We start from the raw sequence: 20,676 nt of genomic DNA, 5'->3' as shown, positions 1-20,676 counted from the left end.
AATCTTTGTAGTGAGCACAAAGTAAGAAATTCATTCTTGACTCCCAAACAAAAATCTTCATTTTATACCAATTTCATCTCTTCCTTAACACTCTGGTATCAGAGCCAGATGCATCTTTCTAACTCATCACCTTCATTGATGAGGGGCCCCCTCACAAATCTGCCCTGGTCACCTAGTTACTAATGTACTCTCCATTTTTCTGTTTGGCTGTGAAGGCCCTTCATAGCTGAATCTCCCCATCATTTTTCCCTTCTACTTTCTATGGCCTACTTTCCCTTTTTTTCCTTTTTTTTTTTTTTTTTTTGAGACTGACTTTCTCTCTTGTTGCCCAGGCTGAAATGCAATGGCACAGTCTTGGCTCACCACAACCTCTGCCTCCTGGATTCAAGTGATTCTCCTGCCTGCCTCAGCCTCCTGAGTAGCTGGGATTACAGGCGACTGCCACCATGCATGACTAATTTTGTGTTTTTAGTAGAGAAGAGGTTTCACCATGTTGGTCAGGATAGTCTCAAACTCCTACCTCAGGTGATCCACCTGCCTCAGCCTCCAAAAGTGCTGGGATTCCAGGCATGAGCCACCGTGCCTGGTCTCCATGGCCTACTTTCTATTATGATTGGGATTGCTTTCTTACTGTCTCACAAGTGTGCCATGCTCGCTGTCAAGTCCCCTCCCCCTATGCACACATGCTTAATTGTCTCTCCCACCCCTACTTTCCTTCCAGTTCATTGTCACCCGGTACCCATGAGGCTTCCCCAAGCAGCTCTGTCTCCATTCTATTCTTACAGATGTAATACGCCCAGTTTGTAACACACACCTTTACACTTACTGTATACTATATATCCTATATTTTTTGCTGATTAGGTCATAAAAGTCTTGCCTTTCAACTAAGTTGGAAATATCCTATGAAGACAATGTTTGAGGTCGGGCGCAGTGGCTGACGCCTGTAATGCCAGCACTTTGAAGTCCTGGGCGGGTGAATTGCTAGAGCTCAGGAGTTCAAGGCCAGCCTGGGTAACATAGCAAAACCCCATTTCTACAAAAAGTACAAAAATTAGCAGACGTGGTGACACGTGCCTGTGGTCCCAGCTACTCAAGAGGCTGAGGTGGGACAGTCGCTTGAGCCTGGGAGTTGGGGGTTGCAGTGAGCCAAGATCGAGTCTCCAGCCTGGGCAACAGGAAAAAATAAATAATGTCTCTGAGCTTTCTGTGATTAAGCAGGATGGGAAAATCTCTGAACCATAGGTGAGGACTTGGAAACTAGAACTTATTATGCCACCAACTAGTACTTTCATTTCTCATCTAAAATGAGAAGTTTGAACCTCTCATGACCTCTAATCTCTAAGATCCCTGCCCTTAAATTTCTGACTCGGACACTATTCCAGTGACTTCGTTTGATTTTGTCAGTGGAAGGCCTTTCTGGAACACCATCCCATGTTGTTATGGTGTTGGCACAGGGATTGTAGGTGAGCATCAGCGTGCATGGAGGCAGTGTGGCAAAATGGTCAAGAGACAGGCCCAATTCACTTTCCAGACCCACCACCTCCTGTGTGACCTTGACCAAATCACGTTCACTCCCTGCACTTTCGACTCATCTTTGAAATGAAGAGATTCCTAATTTTAAAGATGAGGTATTTATTTCATATTCAGCACAAGGCCTTGCTTATAATAAGTGTTGAGTAATGCAGGTGATAGTTGTTAATGTGAGACTTTGAAATATACAACAAATATGTACCCATCTTTGAAACACCATTGTGAAGCAGAGTGTTTACAAATCCCAGTTACCTGACAGGCTGAGGGAGAAAGATCGCTTTAGCCCAGGAGTTTAAGACCAGCATGGACAACATAGCAAGACCTGTTTCAAAAAAATACTCAAATTTTTTAACTGACTAAATTCGAAAACAGTGCAGTAAAGCTTTTTCATCACTCTGTGATTTGTGTATATTTTGAAATTTCACTTGTCTGTCCTAGAGTTGTCTTTTTCATATTACAGTTGTTTAATGAATTCATATCCAGGTGAAATTGTATTAGTGTATTCCTGAGGAGTAACCAGATTTCTGGTTGCAGTGAAAGTATTTTTAGATACAGTTTGAAATAAAAGTTCTTAAAATTTTCTTAAAAGTAATACATAGATTTTCGTTGTACTTGTATCTGTCACTTTAATGCAGAAGTGACTCCTATAGTCACTTCTACATTAAAATAAAAAATAGAGTTTTATTCGTGATTACATTGCTCTAACTTGTAAGGTTAAATTAAAAAGAAGTACAGAAGTACAAATGCTGGGTCAGTAGAACTAAGGTTGAATTAACCAAGCAGGGGGCAGGTAAGGAATCCTTAGGAATTTAACAGCACACCATTTCTAATGAAAAGCAAAGTGAAACTGGGAGTTCTTTCAGCTTAGCACATGGATTTCTGTGTTTTTCCCAGGTGGGTTAGTATATAAGCTCTTTGTGTCCTCCCCCCAAGTTTTAGTGTGCTTAGCAAAAACTAATGAAGGTGAAGTATTCGTGGAAGGAATCGATGGAGTTCAAGTCACCTTTGTCATAGCTTTAAAAAGTTGCACAGTGAAGATTTGTGGGCATCCTTGTTTCCCCATAACTGAGTATTTGACCAGTTGCCTGCTGCTTTCCCGTGGAAGTAAATGTTATAGTCCCGTACTGTACTAATGGAAAACTTACATGTCCATTGCAATAAACAGAGAGGATTTATGGATAAAATTAAGCAATAGAGGAGCAGAAATGGGAACGTTTTTAAAGAGTTAAAAATGGAATTTGTAGCATTTTTAGCTGTGTAAGTATAGATAAAATTTATATACTATTACAGTACAAGGCAACTGGTGAAATTAGAAAAGAGACTTACATAGGCCAGGTGCAGTGGCTCACGCCTATAGTCCCCACACTTTGAGAGGCCGAGGCGGGTGGATCACCTGAGGTCAGGAGTTTAAGACCAGCCTGGCCAACATAGCGAAGCCCCATCTCTACTAAAAATACAAAAATTAGCTGGGTGTGGTGGCAGGCGCCTGTAACCCCAGCTACTCGGGAGGCTGAGGCAGGAGAATCACTTGAATCTGGGAGGCAGAGGTTGCAGTGAGCTGAGATCATGCCACTGTACTCCAGCCTGGGCAACAGAGCAAGATTCCATAAAATAAAATAAAAAAAGAAAAGAGACTTAGTCTGACAGTTATTTATTTCATTGTTCTTTTTCTTTATATAGCACATGCTTCCTAACAGGATGTAAATCAGTAGATTCATCTGGCTCTTGCAACATTTTGTCATAATTCACCTTTTGATTTACATTAATCTGCAAGCTTGTTTCTTTAGAAAATTGCAACCACACGTTGTGCCATTTCTTAGACAAACTAGTGTACTAGCTTCACACTCTTTCACTCTTTTTCCTTTTCTTCCTATGTGAGAATGTTCAGGTAGCAGTGCCACACTCGGCTTGCACAGCTCTGAGAAGGGAGGAAGATGCTAGCCTTTCAGAACTGTGGTTTTGTCATGTGTGTCATCTTTTGTTCATTGAGCAGAATATTTATTGAATGCCTACCAAACATCACATACCCGGCACTGGGGATGCACAATTCATGAGTGAAGTGTTTTGGAATAACCAATAAGTAAGCCACTTCCAGGTGTTGTAACAGAGGTAAGGATAGAGTGCCACATGGAAAGGACAACTAACCCAAACTACGGATAGGGGACTGCAAGGAAGTCTTTCTGATGGAGGTGATACAAGCAGAGTTTCAAGTTAGCTGTGCCGGGCAAAGAAGTTGAAAGGACGTTGCAAGTGGAGTGACCTGCATGCACGAAAAGCGCAGACCCACAATTGTAAAGCCTCTCAGTAACCACTGCAGGCTCATTGTGGCAGGGGGCAGCGGGAAGATCTAAGGCTCGAAAAATAGGCTGTTGGTATTACTAAGTAGTAGTAATAAACCAGCATAAAAGCTTCTTTTGGTAATAGAGCCAAATTAAATTCAGATTTAAAGCTCTTCCAACAAGTTGCTTTTGGAACTTGATAAGACTAATTCTGAAGTTCATTTAGAAGAGTGAATGTACGTGAATAGAAGAGCCAAAAAACTGAAAAAGCATAATGAGCTATCACTGGGAGCTGTGATCCTTGAGTAATTTTAACAGTGTGTTTCTAGGGCAGGAGTAAACACAGATCCAGGAACTACGATATAAAGAGAGCAGGGGGAAAAACAGATGTATACACGGAGAGTTGCAGATCACTGAGAAAATAGTGATTCAGATCAATATTGAGTGCTGGAAAGCCATATGCAAGACAAATATAAGAACTACAGAAAGATGATGTAAGAGTATTTTCTAAATATTGGGATAAAATGTTAATCATAAGCCATGAAAAGAAAGACTGACAGATTTGAGGGTATACAAATTTAAAATTTTTGTACACGAATATGAATAAAATCTGAGAGGACATGTTTACAGTGTAAATAGCAAAAGGTAAATATCTCAAAAATACCAAGCGTTCCTACAAATCAAAAGAAAAACAGTCCAATACAAGAATGGGCAAAGAATGTGAACAGGCAGATCATAGAACTACCACAAATGGGTCCTAAGTATGTTGAAAGTATTCCCTTGTGGCTGGGCGCAGTGGCTCACACCTGTAATCCCAGCACTTTAGGAGGTTGAGGTGGGTCGATCACAAGGTCAGGAGATCGAGACCATCCTGGCTAACACAGTGAAACCCCGTCTCCAATAAAAATACAAAAAATTAGCCGGACGTGGTGGTGGGCGCCTGTAGTCCCAGATACTTGGGAGTCTGAGGCAGGAGAATGGTGTGAACCTGGGAGGCAGAGCTTGCAGCAAGCCGAGATCGCACCACTGCACTCCAGCCTGGGCGACAGAGCGAGACTCCGTCTCAAAAAAATAAAAATAAAAAAAGTATTTCCTTGTCATCAGGGAAAAGATAAATAGAAACAGCATTGATAGACCACTTTCACTTACCAAATTGTCAAAACTTTAAATCTTGTTAATATCCCTCTATTACAATAACACAGTACTATGGATTGAGTGCTTACCATTTGCAAGGTCCAATTGCTTTACACATATTAACTCACTTAATCTTCTCAAGACCCTGTAACCACCGCAGACGATCAGCAAGAGTGTGGGAAAAGGCGACACTGGTGTGCTGTTGGTCGGAATGTAAGTAGGCATTTGGCAGGATTTATCAAAATGTTGGGTAATATGACCTAGCTGCTCAGATACAGGAATACCTCCTGCAGACACCTGTAGCACAGCTCTTTACTGACGACTGAATGCTCTGTGGTTGTTCTCTGCCCGGTGGCATGAATTAATGACAGGCAAGTTGGAATGTGTCAAGACACAGTAGGGACAAAAACAGAGTTGACTGTATTTTTTACAGAACAGGCAACGGGTGTAGATAGCATTAGTCTTCCAGTGACCAGCAATCTCACTGTATCCTGTGACAATAAAGAGCAGCCCATGTTTGAGAACCAGGTGAACTTTTGCTAGGCTGCAGGTCCCCACAGAACAACAATTTCAAATCTTGCCCCCCCCACTCCCTACCTCTTATCAGGTCAGCCATCCCTTCTCTTCTTGGTGTCAACTTCTTGCTGTCACCCACTTTGGCCTGGGCGTTGGGCAGAAGCGTCGTTGGTTTTGTAGCATTATTGATGTCACAAGTATCCCATTTTAGAAGGTAACCAAGACTTCTATTACTTGCATGCAAAAATAAGTCCTAGATGCTTTTAATATTTGATAATGCTGATATTGAAGTGAAATTCAGTCAAGTGAAACCAATTTTGTAATGGGCTAACAATTCTAAACATAGCTTTCTGGCATCCAGCTGAGCCTCCTGCCAGTGGTTAATGCTGTGACTGTTCTCAGGCAGCATCCTGTGGCAGCCATCCCTCGTGGGAAACACAGGCTTGCACACAAGGGCATCCAGAGCAGACAGGGCAATAAAGGCCTGGAAATGCCCTCTAAGGACTGGGAGAACAACAGAGGGGAGCCTACAACAAGCCCGAGAGGAGGAGAGCCTGTGGGCATTTCAGCTGTCAAAGGGCTGGCCTGAGAGCCCCGCTGACCCTGGGCAGCCCCAGAGGACAGAGGTGGAACAAGAGTGGTGGAAATATAGGGTGGTGGGCAGGGTTTTCAGGTTTCTGGAAGAACTTTTATTCCTTCCCCCTTCACTGGCAGTAGCCGGAGAGAGACAGTCAGTTATTGCCAATGGTAGAAGGGCTTCTGCGAGGCAGGCAGACCAGGGTGCCTCCCAGCCCTGATTCCAGGTTCTCTTTAGATAAAGACTATTACCAGCAAATGCAACATTGGCCTTCTCATAAAATAATACAGGGAAAAGTAGATTTGTAAATTCACATATTGATTTGGATGGGAGTTCATTTAGCCAAATGGCAACAGATCTTAACTAGGAAGATGAGTGTTAGTAAGTATAGTGATTTCCAGAGATTCCAAAGAATGCCACCTGATCATGTCATGTTCAGTGCAGATTATGTTTCTGCAAGTCTGCAGGATAACTCCAGCTTGAAACACTTGAGAGCTTTTATCGTCAAAAAAATAATAATAATAACTTTTTGTGCCAAAGGCGGAACAATGTACTGTTTTGGTGGCTGCTTTGTACATTTATAAACAGAGGCTTTGATTAATATATGGCAGTGTTTGCTACTTAGATCTTTTTTAGATAGAGGCAGGAAAGTAATTAAGAAGCTGGACACTTGCCAATTTACATATGGGGCTCATTTAGAATATTACAGCTAGTGTTGGCATGCCAAATGTTTAGGAGTTGTTTAGAAAAAGAGAGAAAGAAGGAGTGGAAAACAAAGGCAGGATGAGAGAGCCGCAGTTTATTCGCCTGCAGCCAATAGGCAAAATGCCGTTATTCTTTTGGCTGACTTTCAAATACACAGAAGAAAAGTGGCTGTGATGCTAATTGTAACTGGGTCCTGAAGTGAAAATGTTTGTGACAATTGAAAGAATTTAAAGAGGAAGGAAGATCGGTTTAGTGTCAGCTGCAATTAGATAATCAAAGCTGTAAAATCCCATCCGTCCATGCCTCCACCCCTAGTTGAAGGGGATGATTCGGGTGCCTCCTGGAGTAGAAAGGGCATTGCCCAGCCCTGCCCGGCTTGCGGCCGCGGGCGCCCGCGGGTGGCCCGGACGCAGGCTGGCCCCGGGAGCTTCCTGGCAGCTCCCTGGCAGCTCTACAGGAGGCGGCTCTCGCTGTACCCAGCCGACATGTTGTAGCGAGAGGCCAGGCGAGCCTAGATGCAGGAGTAGAGGCAGCTGTGCACGCGAGGTGGCGTCTCCTAGGAGGGTTGGGCGGCACCCTCTGCAGGTATTTCCTCACCCGTCAGCCCCTCGTAGAGCAGAAGAAACGGAACAAACACGGAACACATAGTGGCTGCTTCTCGCCAGTCCGTTTGTGACATAACATTCCAGCGTGTGAGTGGTAGCTCCGCGTCCCTAAGCTCTTGGCTGCAATTCAGATTGGATAAAATGGCGTCTTGGAAAAGAGCTGTTTGCTAAAGATCTGCCGCACTGAGCAGAGACTTACCCGTGGCTTTCCCTACTGTGGGTGATCTCTCTGCCGGGCTGACACGGGCAGGCCCTCCCAAATTAGGAAGCAAGCCTCCTTTGCCCCCGGTTTCCTTCTTTATTTAATAGATTCTTAACCTTAAAGAAGGAATCTCATTTTACTGCCGTTTTGAAGAAAAACACAAGGCAACAAACTTACTCTTTTGGACACTTTTTGTGTTTCCAATAAACCTTGTACTGTGTTCTGCATTTCATAATTCCTTGTATTTATAGTAGTTGACAGATGAAATGTTTGGGAGTCTGTCCAGCAATGGAATTGTGAATTCAAAGTACTTTCTCCCTGAGATATTTACACCCAGTAAATGCAGCAGAGGGGGAGGTATCTTTGGTTTTCAAAAGCTGAAAGCAGTTGTAGCATTTATCCTGCCCCTGAAAACCAAGCAGCGAAGGATTTGTGGTATCAGTAAGCCTTAGTAAACATATATTGTCAACTGTTGAAAGCATTGGGAACTAGTTTTTATAATCTATAATGTATTATTTCAGCTAAAAGGACTGTGATGATAAAGAATGAACGCATCTACTGTTTGTCAGTGTTAGCACCAGTTAAGCGTTCTGCACGCCTCTGAGTAAATCTTGTCCACACTTTCCTATCTGATTAAATCTCATACCTCATTAAAATTTTGCTTACCATAGCTTTTGGAAGCTGTTCATTAAATACTTTTCCAGGAAAAATTTATCTTTATATGCAAACATTTTGGAATTTAAAGACAAAGGAAAGCTTTTCTCTTTCAACCATGCTATTATGTAATCCTTTTTAATTTAATCACTTAAGACAGTTACGTTGCTTAGATTTTTATAGACACCTATTTATAGACTGTGTAAACCACTTAACAGCTGAAGAAAAGGGAATTTAACGTTATACATGAGCTTCATTTCTTTTTTCTTTTTAAGACTTTTTTAGGGGAAGAATTATTTGATAATAGAATGATGTGGTGGGAAGAGCACTAGACTGTATTCTGAAAACCCAGATTTCAGTTTATTCCTTACTGCTTATTAGTTACAAACCCTGGCCACTTGGCCTCTCTGAGCCTGTTTCTTCATCTATAAAACTGACATTGTTTGTAAGGTTCAGTTAAGCCGATGTGTATGGAAATACTTCAGACTCTGAAATGGTATAAAGTATGTGATGTCTTATGAATATGAGGACTTTGATTTATAAACTCTTTCAGTCTTGCTGTGTGTCAGGTGTATGGATTTTAGCCTTGGAAAGCTCCTGTGCTGAACAGGAGAGTCTAGAATAGCTGTAAGAGAATTCAATCTTGGTTCATTTCAGAGTTTTCATTCATTTCAAAATGGCTGCTCTTAAAAGTCAGTCATCTCACAGATTTTTTTTTTTTAACGACGTTTACTTTTTTAGACTACATTTTCATTTTTGGAATAAATCCTGGTATTCTGATTAAAAATATGTGGGTGATGGTAGTGATGATGATGGTGCTATTGGCGATGGTGATCGTGATGATGCAGTTGGTGATGATGGTGGAGATAATGATGATGGTAGTGGTGATCACGGTGATGGTGCTGGTGGTGATGATGGTGATGGTGGTGGTAATGACGGTGTTGTTGGTGATGGTGGTAACAATGGTGGTGGTGGTGGTGGTGAGGAGGAAGAGGAGACGTTCAAAGATTTGATAGAGTAGAACTAAAAGCATATTTTAATTAGTTCAGTATGCAATACAGTCCCCGGTTTGGGGGTTTTGTATTTAAATTTTCAGAGAGATCCCTAAGCCTGCCCTTCAAAAGAGAGCTTATAAGTGGTAGGTACTTTTTTCTTTTTCCATGAACCTGCATTGAATTTTCAGTAAAATTAATTTTTGGAGAGCCAGACCATTTGATGAGGTGGAAGAACCAAGAAGTAATGAACAAGAGAGCAGCAAAAGTATGGAAAAAAGGAAAAAAGAATAGCAGTATGTCTCGTAATGGTAGCCAAACATGGAATGTTAGCAGCTGCAGCCTGAAACTTCAGTGGGCTGGGCTGGCTGGGCACACTCCCTGCTCCTCTTCTGTGACAGAAGATGTACCAGGCCACAGCATGGCCGTGAGACTGCAGCCTATCCCAGGAAGCGCAAGGAGGCTATTAGAGGTGGGAGAAAAGAGATGGTTGATTCACTGGTTCCTTTTTAAGTAAAATAGCATTGTTCCAAGTTGACTTCTATAGTAAAACTTATATTTTTTATAATTGTTTTTATTTTTTTCTGGGTACATAGAAGGTATATATATTTATGGGTTACATGAGATATTTTGATACAGGCATGCAATGTGTAATAATCATATCAGGATAAATGGGGTATCAGTTATCTCAAGCATTTATCCATTGTGTTACAAATAATCCTATTATACTCTTTTATATTTTTAAATGGACAGTGAAATTATTTTTAGCTATAGTCAGCCAGTTATGCTGGTAATTACTAGGTCTTATTTATTCTAATTATTTTTTGTACCCATTAACCATCTCCACTTCTCCCCAACCCTCACTCTCCCACTACCCTTCCTAGCCTCAATCTTCGTAAGTTCAGTTATGTTCATTTTTAGCTCCCACAAATAAGTGAAAACATGCAAAGCTTGTCTTCCTCTGCCTGGCTTATTTTAATTAACATAGTGACCTCCAGTTCCATCCATGTTGTTGCAAATGACAGGATCTTATTCTTTTTATGGCTGAACAGTATTCCATTGTGTATATGTGCCATATTTTCTTTATTCATCTGTTTATGGACACGTAGGTTGCTTCCAAATCTTGGTTGTTGTGAGTAGTGCTACAGCAAATGTCAAAGCTATCTCTTCAATATACTGATGTCCTTTCTTTTGGGTATATACCTAGGAGTGAGGTAGTGTAACTTATTATCAAACCCTATCTATGTTTTCAACAGAGATTCATAGTCTCAGTTGTAATTTTTTCTAACTAAAAAGGATTTTGAACTGTCAGTTCCTCTTGTACTAACTTTTCTGAATAGATAATCCAGTATTTTTGCAAATAACTTCAGTTAAGTTGGTTGCTAGTCAACATGGCAACCTAAGCTTAATCTTAATTTTACCTTAAAGACTGAAAATTTAAGCATCATTTACTAGCAAACTGCTTTCAAGTATTGATAAGAATTATTTATTCATTCATTCATTCAATGGATGTTTATTTACTGCTTCTTCTCTGTCAGGTACTCTGCTGAACACTGGCAGTAAAAATAGGACTAAAATAGGCACCCCTTGCCTTCATGGTGTTTACAGCCTAGAGGGAGGACCAGCCAGTCACACGATGACTCACACTAGAATGTGTGCTCCATGAGAGAGAGGCCGTTCATCTTGTTTATGACTGCGTCCCCAGCACAGTAACTGCACATAGGAGGCACTCAATAATAGTTATTGTTTCAGTCGAGTTGGCAAGCTCTGGGCCCATGAGCCACGTCTGGCCCACCACCTATTTTTGGAAATAAAGTTTTGTTGGCACACAGCCACACTCATTCTGCTTTTATGCCACAGCAGCAGAAATGAGTAGTTGTGACAGAGACTATATGGCCCACAGAGCCTGAAGCATTTTGGCTATTAGGCCCTTTACAGAAATGGTTTGCCACCCTGGTTGGTCTAAGTGACTTGAAAGGAAGACTGTTACAATGAATGTATGAGGGAGTCATAACTATGGAACAAAAATGTCCCAAATTAAATGTCCATGGATTTGAGATAGGAAAAAAGAATAGACATTGAGCCCAGGTAGGGGATGGCACCTTTAACAGCCCTGTCTTTGGGAGGGCAGGACACAGATGGCACCTTGAGGAACTGTCTGGAGCACAGAGCAAGAGAAAGAATGATATGAGCGGCCTCAAAAGAGACCCAACCGTTGGTGACCCACTGGGCATTCATTTGGAAAAGAGCACTGTATGCAGTGTTGGGCACGTTGTTGAGGGGGTGGGGGGCACAGGAGGGGGCGTGGGTAGAGACCTGTTGGAAAGTTATTGACAGTAATCCAGTCAAGATATGAGGGTGCTTGGAATAGGAGCAGTTAGAGGGAAGTTTTGTTTCTTGTTTTAATGGAAAAGGTTCTAGAAATACCCGGTATGTAAACTCAACAGGCATGACTTCATCCTTATGGTATCCTATATGGCCATCCTTATGGCACTTCAGCCGTTAGGGATGGATATTGGCCTTTGTAGAAGTGACTTTGCTTCCTGCCAGTATTGCCCTGTTGATGGTTATTTTGCTGTGGCATAGTTGAGATCTACACCTCAAAGCCTGGGAAGGTCTGAGTAAGAGATGTCATTGTAGTGGAAGTGGTTCCCTCAGAAGACAGATGTGCTTGTTCAAAGCAATCTGGGCTGTACAAGTGCAGCTGATTGGTGACTTCAGCTAGAACTCAGATTGTAGCACTGTGCATTTATGGTTTTGTTTGCCCAGGAAACATATATTGTTTGCCTATATGTGGCAAGCATTTTGAATGGAAAACTAAAAAGATACTTGCCATGCCCTCAAGAAACTCACCTTCAGAAATTAGACACTTAATTCAGGGATCAGATGGGTTTTTGATCAGACTGCTCTGCCACCTGATTTGTATCACATTTAAGCATAAAAATTAAAAATTTTAAAAATATTTTTTCAATAGAAGTATACAGAAAATAATGTAACTATATTCACAATAGAGATTTAACATAATAGCATGCCAAATTTGCTTCAGGACTCTCTGTTTTAGAAATGTTATAGGTATCACCCTCCAACTCCATTCTGGTCCCCATCCCACCCCCAGAGGGAACCACAATTCAAAACTCATAGTGTTGTGTCACTTTCATCTAGAGTGTGACATTAAAGTGCATTTCTTAATTATTAATGAGGTTGATTATTTTTTCATATGTTAATGGCTTATGAGTTTTCTCTTTTTTAAATTGCCTGTTCCTATCCTTTTCCCATTTCTGATTGAGTTGTTGGCCTTTTTCTTACTGATTTTTAGGATTCTTTTTTTGAGATGGAGTCTCACTGTGTTGCCTAGGCTGGAGTACAGTGGCTCAATCTCGGCTCACTGCAACTTCCACCTCCCAGGTTCAGGCGATTCTCCTGCCTCAACCTCCTGAGTAGCTGAAATTACAGGCGTGCACCACCACTCCCAGCTAATTTTTGTATAAGTAGAGTCGAGGGTTCACCATGTTGGCCACGCTGGTCTTGAACTCCTGACCTCAGGTGATCCACCCGCCTCAGCCTCCCAGAGTGCTGGGATTACAGGCGAGAGCCCCTGCGCCTGGCCAGGAATTCTTTAATCTGATAACCATACATTATCTGTTGTATCTTCTTCCTGCTGTGGCTTTTTTTTTTTTAGCTTTCATTATATGATATCTTTTGTTATATAGATGTTTTTAATATTAGCATAGTCAAATTTATCACCTGTTTATGTCTTATATATTTCATGTCTTCTATAAGAAGATACAATGTCCAGGGTCATAAAGATGGTCTCCTGTGTTTCCTTAGTAAGCTTTAAGAAGTTTTGCTTTTCCTAATTAGCTCTCTACTTTATCTAGAATGTATTTTTGTATACGATATAAGGGATCTACTTTCATTTCATGTGGCTAGACAGTTGTCCAACAGCATTTATTAGCCACCAGCTTATAATGCTATCCTTCTTTCAAACCTGTCATGTAACTGAGTGTGAACCTGTCAAATTGGGGGCCGAGCAATCTTCAAGTCCTGGAAGTAGACCATTAACAGAGGGCAGATCATTTTACAGTGTGACTGTTGTGGAATGGAACCAATAATACTGTGTATTCAAATAGCAACTCACGTATGGGAAAGAATGCATCGGTTGTTAACCCCCTGCTTTCTGGGTGTGGGTTGCAGTGAGTGCTATCCTAGTCAAGAGACAGCCTGCCTTATGGCACAACCTGTCCCTGAGGGAACCCAAACTGGTGGTAAAATGAAATGTGACAATATTTGCTGGCAACAAGCCATAATCTCTGTGTGTTAACTTGGTCTTATTTTCTGTGTTAAATGAGGAATGGCTCATTTATCTCTTTAGTCAGTTATTATATTAGATAGTTTTTCGAGTATGTGTGAAACCAAATTGTCATAAACCAGGGTTATAGATCCAACCCCTAATATTTGGCAGTGAAAAGAACCTAGTCATTTTATAGCAGTTTCAACATTTAAAGTTTTCTGTTGCCTGTCTTCATTTTTCCTTTGTAATTTTCACCTGGAAGTACATACCTACTTTGAAATCACCTAGAGCATAATTATAAAATCATTACATTGCTCTTAAATCAAGCAATAAAAATGTCTTTTAGGTTGATATTAGCTTTAGTATGGTCTTTCTAATGATAATGATAATTTTTTACACACTTCCTTTCTTTCCTTTACATCAAACTGTAAAAGAGAATTTATTTGGGAAATTCATGTTTTAACTGTATATAAGATTTTTCTTGTTAAAATAAATTTGAAGAGAACATAATTAAAAGGTTCTAAAAGAGAAGAAAATATTTTATTGCAATTTATTTGTATATTGTAGTATTTAGAGAAATTCACCAAGGATTTCTAAATCATATATGTGGTTTGTTGTATATTTAGGTTAAATGATTTTTTTTAACATTTCTTTTACTTTATTTTTGAGTGATACATACTTTGAATAAAGTCTGCCAAAAAGTTGATTGGAATATAAGTTTGACTGCGATGTTGGAAATACTCAAATAATTATTAAAGTCATAGGAAATAAAATGCAGATCCACACAGGGGATTCTTTAAAAGGACCCGAAGAGTTAAATACTGTAAGAAGATGACATGTAGTTATTCTAGGGATCTCCAAAGAAAAGACTCTAAAGAAATAGAAAACAAGGATAGAGGGAATCCTTAGAGATCCAAAAGATAGCACCTGTAGGGCTGAGATTCTTTTTCTTCTTTTTTCTTTTTTTTAGTGATGTCCTTGAGCTACAGATTTTTTTTTTTATGAATGTGTAGGAGACAGTGATAAACCAAATTGCAGATAAGGTCAGATAAAGTAGTATACATCTAATTAAACATTTCTAATCCTTAGTATTTTTGATAACATAAGATAGCATTGTCTCCTTGTCTTTTCTCTCTTTCCTTCTGTCACCACTCCCCCCACCCCAAATATTGGTTCTGTTATGATTCTGCAATGCAATTTACAACTTTTTCCTACTGAAAGCCATGTTTCGCCTCTATATAATACTGTAATCTAATTAGAGATCTTAAAGAGAACTATAAGCTTTATTCAAAACTCCACGTGAACTTACTGTCATTGCCAGCATTTCTCAGTCTCTATATTTATAGGAGTTGCAAAGTCATGTATCTTTCAGAGCTGGCTTTACTACAGATGCTTTCAGAGATGCTGATGTGCTAATGTGCATTGTGAATATTCTCCAGGGGGAATAATAGTATGGTGTAGTGGTAAGAATTGATATAATTTTAAAAACATTAATGCTTTTTAAAATGGGATCTATTAAGAAGACAAATAGCTTTTTTCTTTAAGTCATTTTTTAGTGCTTGTCATTCAGATTTGAAGACTTGAAATAAAGAGCTTCCCCAAAGACTAGTTAACAGTTGATTCATTGACAGATGGGTAGAAAATCTAATTTTGAATTTTGTTTCATCTTTTTCAGATCTCAGTCATAGTGGATTGGCAGATCATTATGAAAATTCCCACTGGGGACAGCAGCCTACTTACAGAAACGAAGCCAACTGCAGCTGGGATAAAGTGATAATAGATAGGACTGACAAGGAGGCGTGGCCTTCCATCACAGGAACAGAGACTGAATCTGCCTCAGAATGTACTACAGACACTGACTCTGCCTCCAACTGTGGCTCAGAGAACAGTAGCATGGCTACAGGGAGTGCCCAGGGCAACTTCACTGGACATACCAAGAAGACAAATGGCAATAATGGCACCAATGGCGCACTCGTCCAAAGCCCTTCTAATCAGAGTGCCCTTGGAGCAGGGGGAGCGAACAGTAATGGAAGTGCGACCAGAGTGTGGGGTGTAGCCACAGGCTCCAGCTCTGGCCTGGCTCACTGCTCTATCAGTGGTGGGGATGGAAAAATGGACACTATGATTGGAGATGGGAGAAGTCAGAATTGCTGGGGTGCTTCCAACTCCAATGCTGGCATTAATCTTAACCTTAATCCTAATGCCAACCCAGCTGCCTGGCCTGTACTTGGACATGAAGGAACCGTGGCGACAGGCAACCCTTCCAGTATTTGCAGTCCAGTCAGTGCCATAGGTCAAAATATGGGCAACCAGAACGGGAACCCAACAGGCACTTTAGGTGCTTGGGGAAACTTGCTGCCGCAAGAGAGCACAGAACCACAAACGTCCACTTCTCAGAATGTGTCTTTCAGCGCACAACCTCAGAACCTTAACACTGATGGACCAAATAACACTAACCCCATGAACTCTTCACCCAACCCTATCAATGCAATGCAGACAAATGGACTGCCAAACTGGGGCATGGCTGTTGGTATGGGGGCCATCATCCCGCCCCACCTGCAAAGCCTTCCTGGTGCTAACGGATCATCAGTTTCTCAAGTCAGTGGGGGCAGTGCTGAAGGAATAAGCAATTCTGTATGGGGACTGTCCCCAGGTAACCCTGCCACAGGAAATAGCAATTCTGGGTTCAGTCAGGGGAATGGAGACACTGTGAACTCAGCATTAAGTGCTAAACAAAACGGATCCAGCAGTGCTGTGCAAAAGGAAGGAAATGGAGGAAATGCTTGGGATTCAGGACCTCCTGCTGGTCCTGGAATACTCGCCTGGGGAAGGGGCAGTGGCAACAATGGCGTTGGTAATATCCATTCGGGAGCTTGGGGCCACCCCAGCCGAAGCACCTCTAACGGTGTGAATGGGGAATGGGGAAAGCCCCCAAACCAGCATTCCAATAGTGACATCAATGGGAAAGGATCAACAGGGTGGGAGAGTCCTAGTGTCACCAGCCAGAACCCTACCGTGCAGCCTGGTGGTGAACACATGAACTCCTGGGCCAAAGCGGCATCTTCTGGAACTACAGCAAGTGAAGGAAGTAGTGATGGTTCTGGCAACCACAATGAAGGAAGCACTGGGAGGGAAGGAACGGGAGAAGGTCGAAGGCGAGATAAAGGGATTATAGACCAAGGGCATATCCAGTTGCCAAGGAATGATCTTGACCCAAGAGTTCTATCTAATACTGGTTGGGGACAGACTCCTGTAAAGCAAAACACTGCCTGGGAATTTGAAGAATCCCCTAGGTCTGAAAGGAAAAATGACAATGGGACAGAGGCCTGGGGTTGTGCAGCTACTCAGCCTTCAAACTCAGGGGGGAAGAACGATGGGTCCATCATGAACAGTACAAATACCTCTTCAGTATCTGGGTGGGTCAATGCGCCACCTGCCGCTGTGCCAGCAAACACAGGTTGGGGAGACAGCAACAACAAAGCGCCAAGTGGTCCGGGGGTTTGGGGGGACTCGATAAGCTCTACTGCTGTTAGTACTGCTGCTGCTGCCAAGAGTGGCCATGCTTGGAGTGGGGCCGCAAATCAGGAGGACAAGTCACCCACCTGGGGTGAGCCTCCAAAGCCCAAATCCCAACACTGGGGAGATGGACAAAGATCAAATCCAGCCTGGAGTGCTGGAGGGGGAGATTGGGCAGATTCATCGTCTGTCCTTGGACACTTGGGGGATGGGAAAAAAAATGGATCTGGATGGGATGCTGACAGTAATAGGTCAGGGTCTGGTTGGAATGACACCACGAGATCTGGGAGCAGTGGCTGGGGCAACAGCACAAATACAAAGGCCAATCCAGGTACAAACTGGGGGGAGACTTTAAAACCTGGCCCCCAACAGAACTGGGCTAACAAACCCCAAGACAACAATGTGAGTAACTGGGGAGGAGCTGCTTCTGTGAAACAGACAGGAACAGGGTGGATCGGGGGGCCAGTACCAGTCAAACAGAAGGACAGCAGTGAGGCAACTGGCTGGGAAGAACCCTCTCCACCGTCCATTCGCCGCAAAATGGAAATTGATGATGGTACCTCAGCTTGGGGGGACCCAAGCAACTATAACAATAAAACTGTAAACATGTGGGATAGAAACAACCCGGTCATCCAGAGCAGTACCACGACCAATACCACCACCACCACCACTACCACGAGCAACACCACACACAGGGTCGAGACGCCGCCACCGCACCAGGCCAATACTCAGCTGAATCGATCACCATTGCTCGGTCCAGGTATGAAAGGTATTTCATGTTTCTTTACAAGTTAAAAAAAAAAGCTTATTCTCATTATATATTCATGAATACTCTGAGTAGTGTTTTTTTTAATAGCAGATAGCATTAAAATAATTTCAGTTCCCTATCACCCTGCAATATTGTTTCTAAAGATTATCCAGTGAGAGCAAAGCAGGATCCTCTGGTGGTTTTCTATTCAAGAAAAAAATATATTAAGCACACTCAGTAGAACATCAAGCGAATGTTTGGGTGGTGGCAGTGGTGGCCTGGGGTGGAGACGATGGATTTGAAGACAATAACAGTGCATGATTCCAAGATTTCGTAACCATTTGGATACAGGAGCAAAGAAGAAGATAGGATAGACACGGCTCAGAACTTGGGCAAGTGTGCAGATGACTGTGTCAGTTCACTGGCCATGCCCATGAGCACAGCAGGAAGCTCAGAGCCCGCTGTGTCCAGTGGGGACAATAAAAGGTCCCAGATATGAAAGACCAGTTCTCAGCCAGAGGGGCGAGGTCCAGAGCAGAGAGATTTTAAGGTGGCAAAGTCGCGAGCATGTTTCAGAGCTGTTAGAAAGGAACAAATGGAGATGAGAATGAGTGAAGAGGGAAGAGATCTCTGCATCCAGCAGGACAAGGGCACTTCACCCATCTTGCGAAGCAAGGAGCAGGAAAAAGCACTGCACAGGTGGCCCAGGCTGTCATGGCCAGAGGGCCAAGGCCACCTTCTGGGGTTCTTTTCTCTCTGGGAGTGTGGATAGCAGCCCAGAGTGGAGGAAGGCTGGCCAGGAGCAGCGGCATGAGTAGAGGGGGAGTGTGCATTAGCCCATGTAGAGGACAGGAACAGAGAACTGACTTGACCGGGGCCCCTGGAGAGTTGCTGGGCAATGTCAGGGCCCAGAGATCACCAGTGAATTTATTGGGACCTGCCACGTTCTAGGCTGTGCCCTAGTAGCTGGGTAAACTACAGGGAGCAAAACAGTCAAAACCCTGCCATGGTGGGGTCTAGATCTAGTGAGGGAGGCAACAGCACGTGAATTAAAGTATATACATAGTGTTGGGCGGTGATGGTGCAGGGGAGGAAACAGTAAGCCTGGAAGGTCTGCACGCTGGGGACCAGTGGAGTTGGGGAATCACCATCTTGTGTAGGGCAGCCTGGGCATTTGGGCACCTTTTTGGTTTTTGTCATAAGCATTCAACAGGAGACTGTCCTGCTTGCTACGTTAATTCAATTATGACTGCCCTACAGGACCTCCCCTGGCCCACCAGCTGGGCCCTCCAGCCTCCTCGTAGACTACTTGGTAGTTCACTTGTACCTCAGTGAGGTTGCCACATCAGAAGTCCTTTATGGATCCTCAAGACAGTTTTAGCCTCCACCTAACACATCAATGTCACTAAACCAGAGGTCAAAAGCCAGCGGTCCATGGGCTGCACCTAGTCCCACAAATGCGCGTTTTTGGCCCACATTTTCTCTGTGAATTGGCATTTTTTAATGCAGATGTTGTATATTAAATTACAGATTTCTGGCTTCATTTGGAAACCTGAAAAGTCTGACACATTGGATTCACATGGCAGCAGTCAGTCAGAGCCACTTGCCTTCATAAGGGCCTGTGCGTTCTCTCCATACGATGTCACATTGCCCCCCGACCCCTGATGATTCCCAGCACTGAGGCTTTTGATCAGTAGCCATTGAGCATCATCAAGCTTGTGCTGCTGTTCTTACACTGGGCCTGTTTACGTTAACTGACTAGTTCCTTGGAGTACTTGAATTTGTTATTCCAATTTTTTACTAATATATGACTAATATTTCTAGGCCCTTACATTTTATAAAGTACTTGGGAGGATAAGGAGAAGCAGGAAGAAGGAAAATGAAGGGATTTGAAAAATAAGATTAGGTCGGGCGTGGTGGCTCACACCTGTAATCCCAGTACTTCGGGAGGCCAAGGCGGGCAGATCATCTGAGGTCAAGAGTTTGAGACCAGCCTGGCCAACACGGTGAAACCCTGTCTCTACTAAAAATACAAAATTAGCCAGGCATGGTGGTGCATGTCTATAATCCCAGCTTCTCAGGAGGTGGAGGCAGGAGAATTGCTTGAACCCGGGAGGCAGAGGTTACAGTGGGCTGAGTTGGGGCCATTGCACTCCAACCTGGGCGACAGAGCGAAACTCTGTCTCAAAAAAGAAAAAAAAGATTCTTCCTAAGTAAGGAATAGTCTGGTGGGACAGGCCAGTAATATCAAATTTAATAGAGTTTAATTAGCGTTATAGTAAAGGTATGCAGAAAGTGATCTGAGAGCCCCCACCTGTAACGCCAGCTACTTGGGAGGCTGAGGTGGGAGGATAGCTTGAGCCCAGGAGTTCAAAGCCTGCCTGAGCGACATAATGAGACCCCATTTCTGTAAACAACAACAAAAAAGCTTCAAGAACAGAATTAATATGGTCATGCATCGCTTAACAATGGTGATACATTCTAAGAAATGTGTCATCAGACAATTTCAGCATTGTGTTAACATAAAGTATAGTTACATAAACCTGGGTCGCATAGCCTCCTACTCACCTAGGCTGTGTGGTACAGGCCTTGCTCCTGGGCTACAAACCTGCCCGGCATATTACTGTACTGAATACTGTCAGCAGTTGTAGCACGATGGTAAGTATTTACATAGCTAAACATGAAAAGGGAACATTAAAATATGGTATAAAAGATTAAAAATGGTGCACCTGTATAGGGCACTTACCATGAGTGGAGCTTGCAGGACTGGGAGTGGCTCTGGGCAAGTCAGTGAGTTAATGGTGAGTGGATGTGAAGGCCTGGGACACTACTGCACACTACTGTACACTGCTGGAGACTGCTGCACACTACTGTACACTACTGTATACCACTTCAGACTACTGTACACTACTATACACCACTGCAGA

The 20,676-nt window shown here is 42.7% G+C and overlaps 1 protein-coding gene across 13 annotated transcripts in view; it reads left to right on the top strand.

The window, feature by feature from the left end:
- Positions 1 to 20,676, top strand: part of TNRC6C (trinucleotide repeat containing adaptor 6C) — a 151,827-nt gene that overhangs the window by 74,666 nt on the left and 56,485 nt on the right. For 6 of the 13 annotated variants that reach the window (XM_073004970.1, XM_073004973.1, XM_073004976.1 and 3 more), the window contains one exon: positions 15,161 to 17,770. In XM_073004970.1, coding sequence (XP_072861071.1) covers positions 15,161 to 17,770 — 2,610 coding nt within the window. Of the gene's footprint in view, positions 1 to 3,256; positions 7,327 to 15,160; positions 17,771 to 20,676 lie in introns of those variants that run through there. The other 7 variants (XM_073004974.1, XM_073004969.1, XM_073004972.1 and 4 more) reach the window with 3 other exon arrangements.

Source organism: Chlorocebus sabaeus, chromosome 16, assembly GCF_047675955.1.
Source record: "Chlorocebus sabaeus isolate Y175 chromosome 16, mChlSab1.0.hap1, whole genome shotgun sequence".
Taxonomy (NCBI): domain Eukaryota; kingdom Metazoa; phylum Chordata; class Mammalia; order Primates; family Cercopithecidae; genus Chlorocebus; species Chlorocebus sabaeus.
The sequence above is the reverse complement of the archived record's forward strand: the minus strand, read 5'-3'. Positions and strand labels throughout refer to the sequence as shown.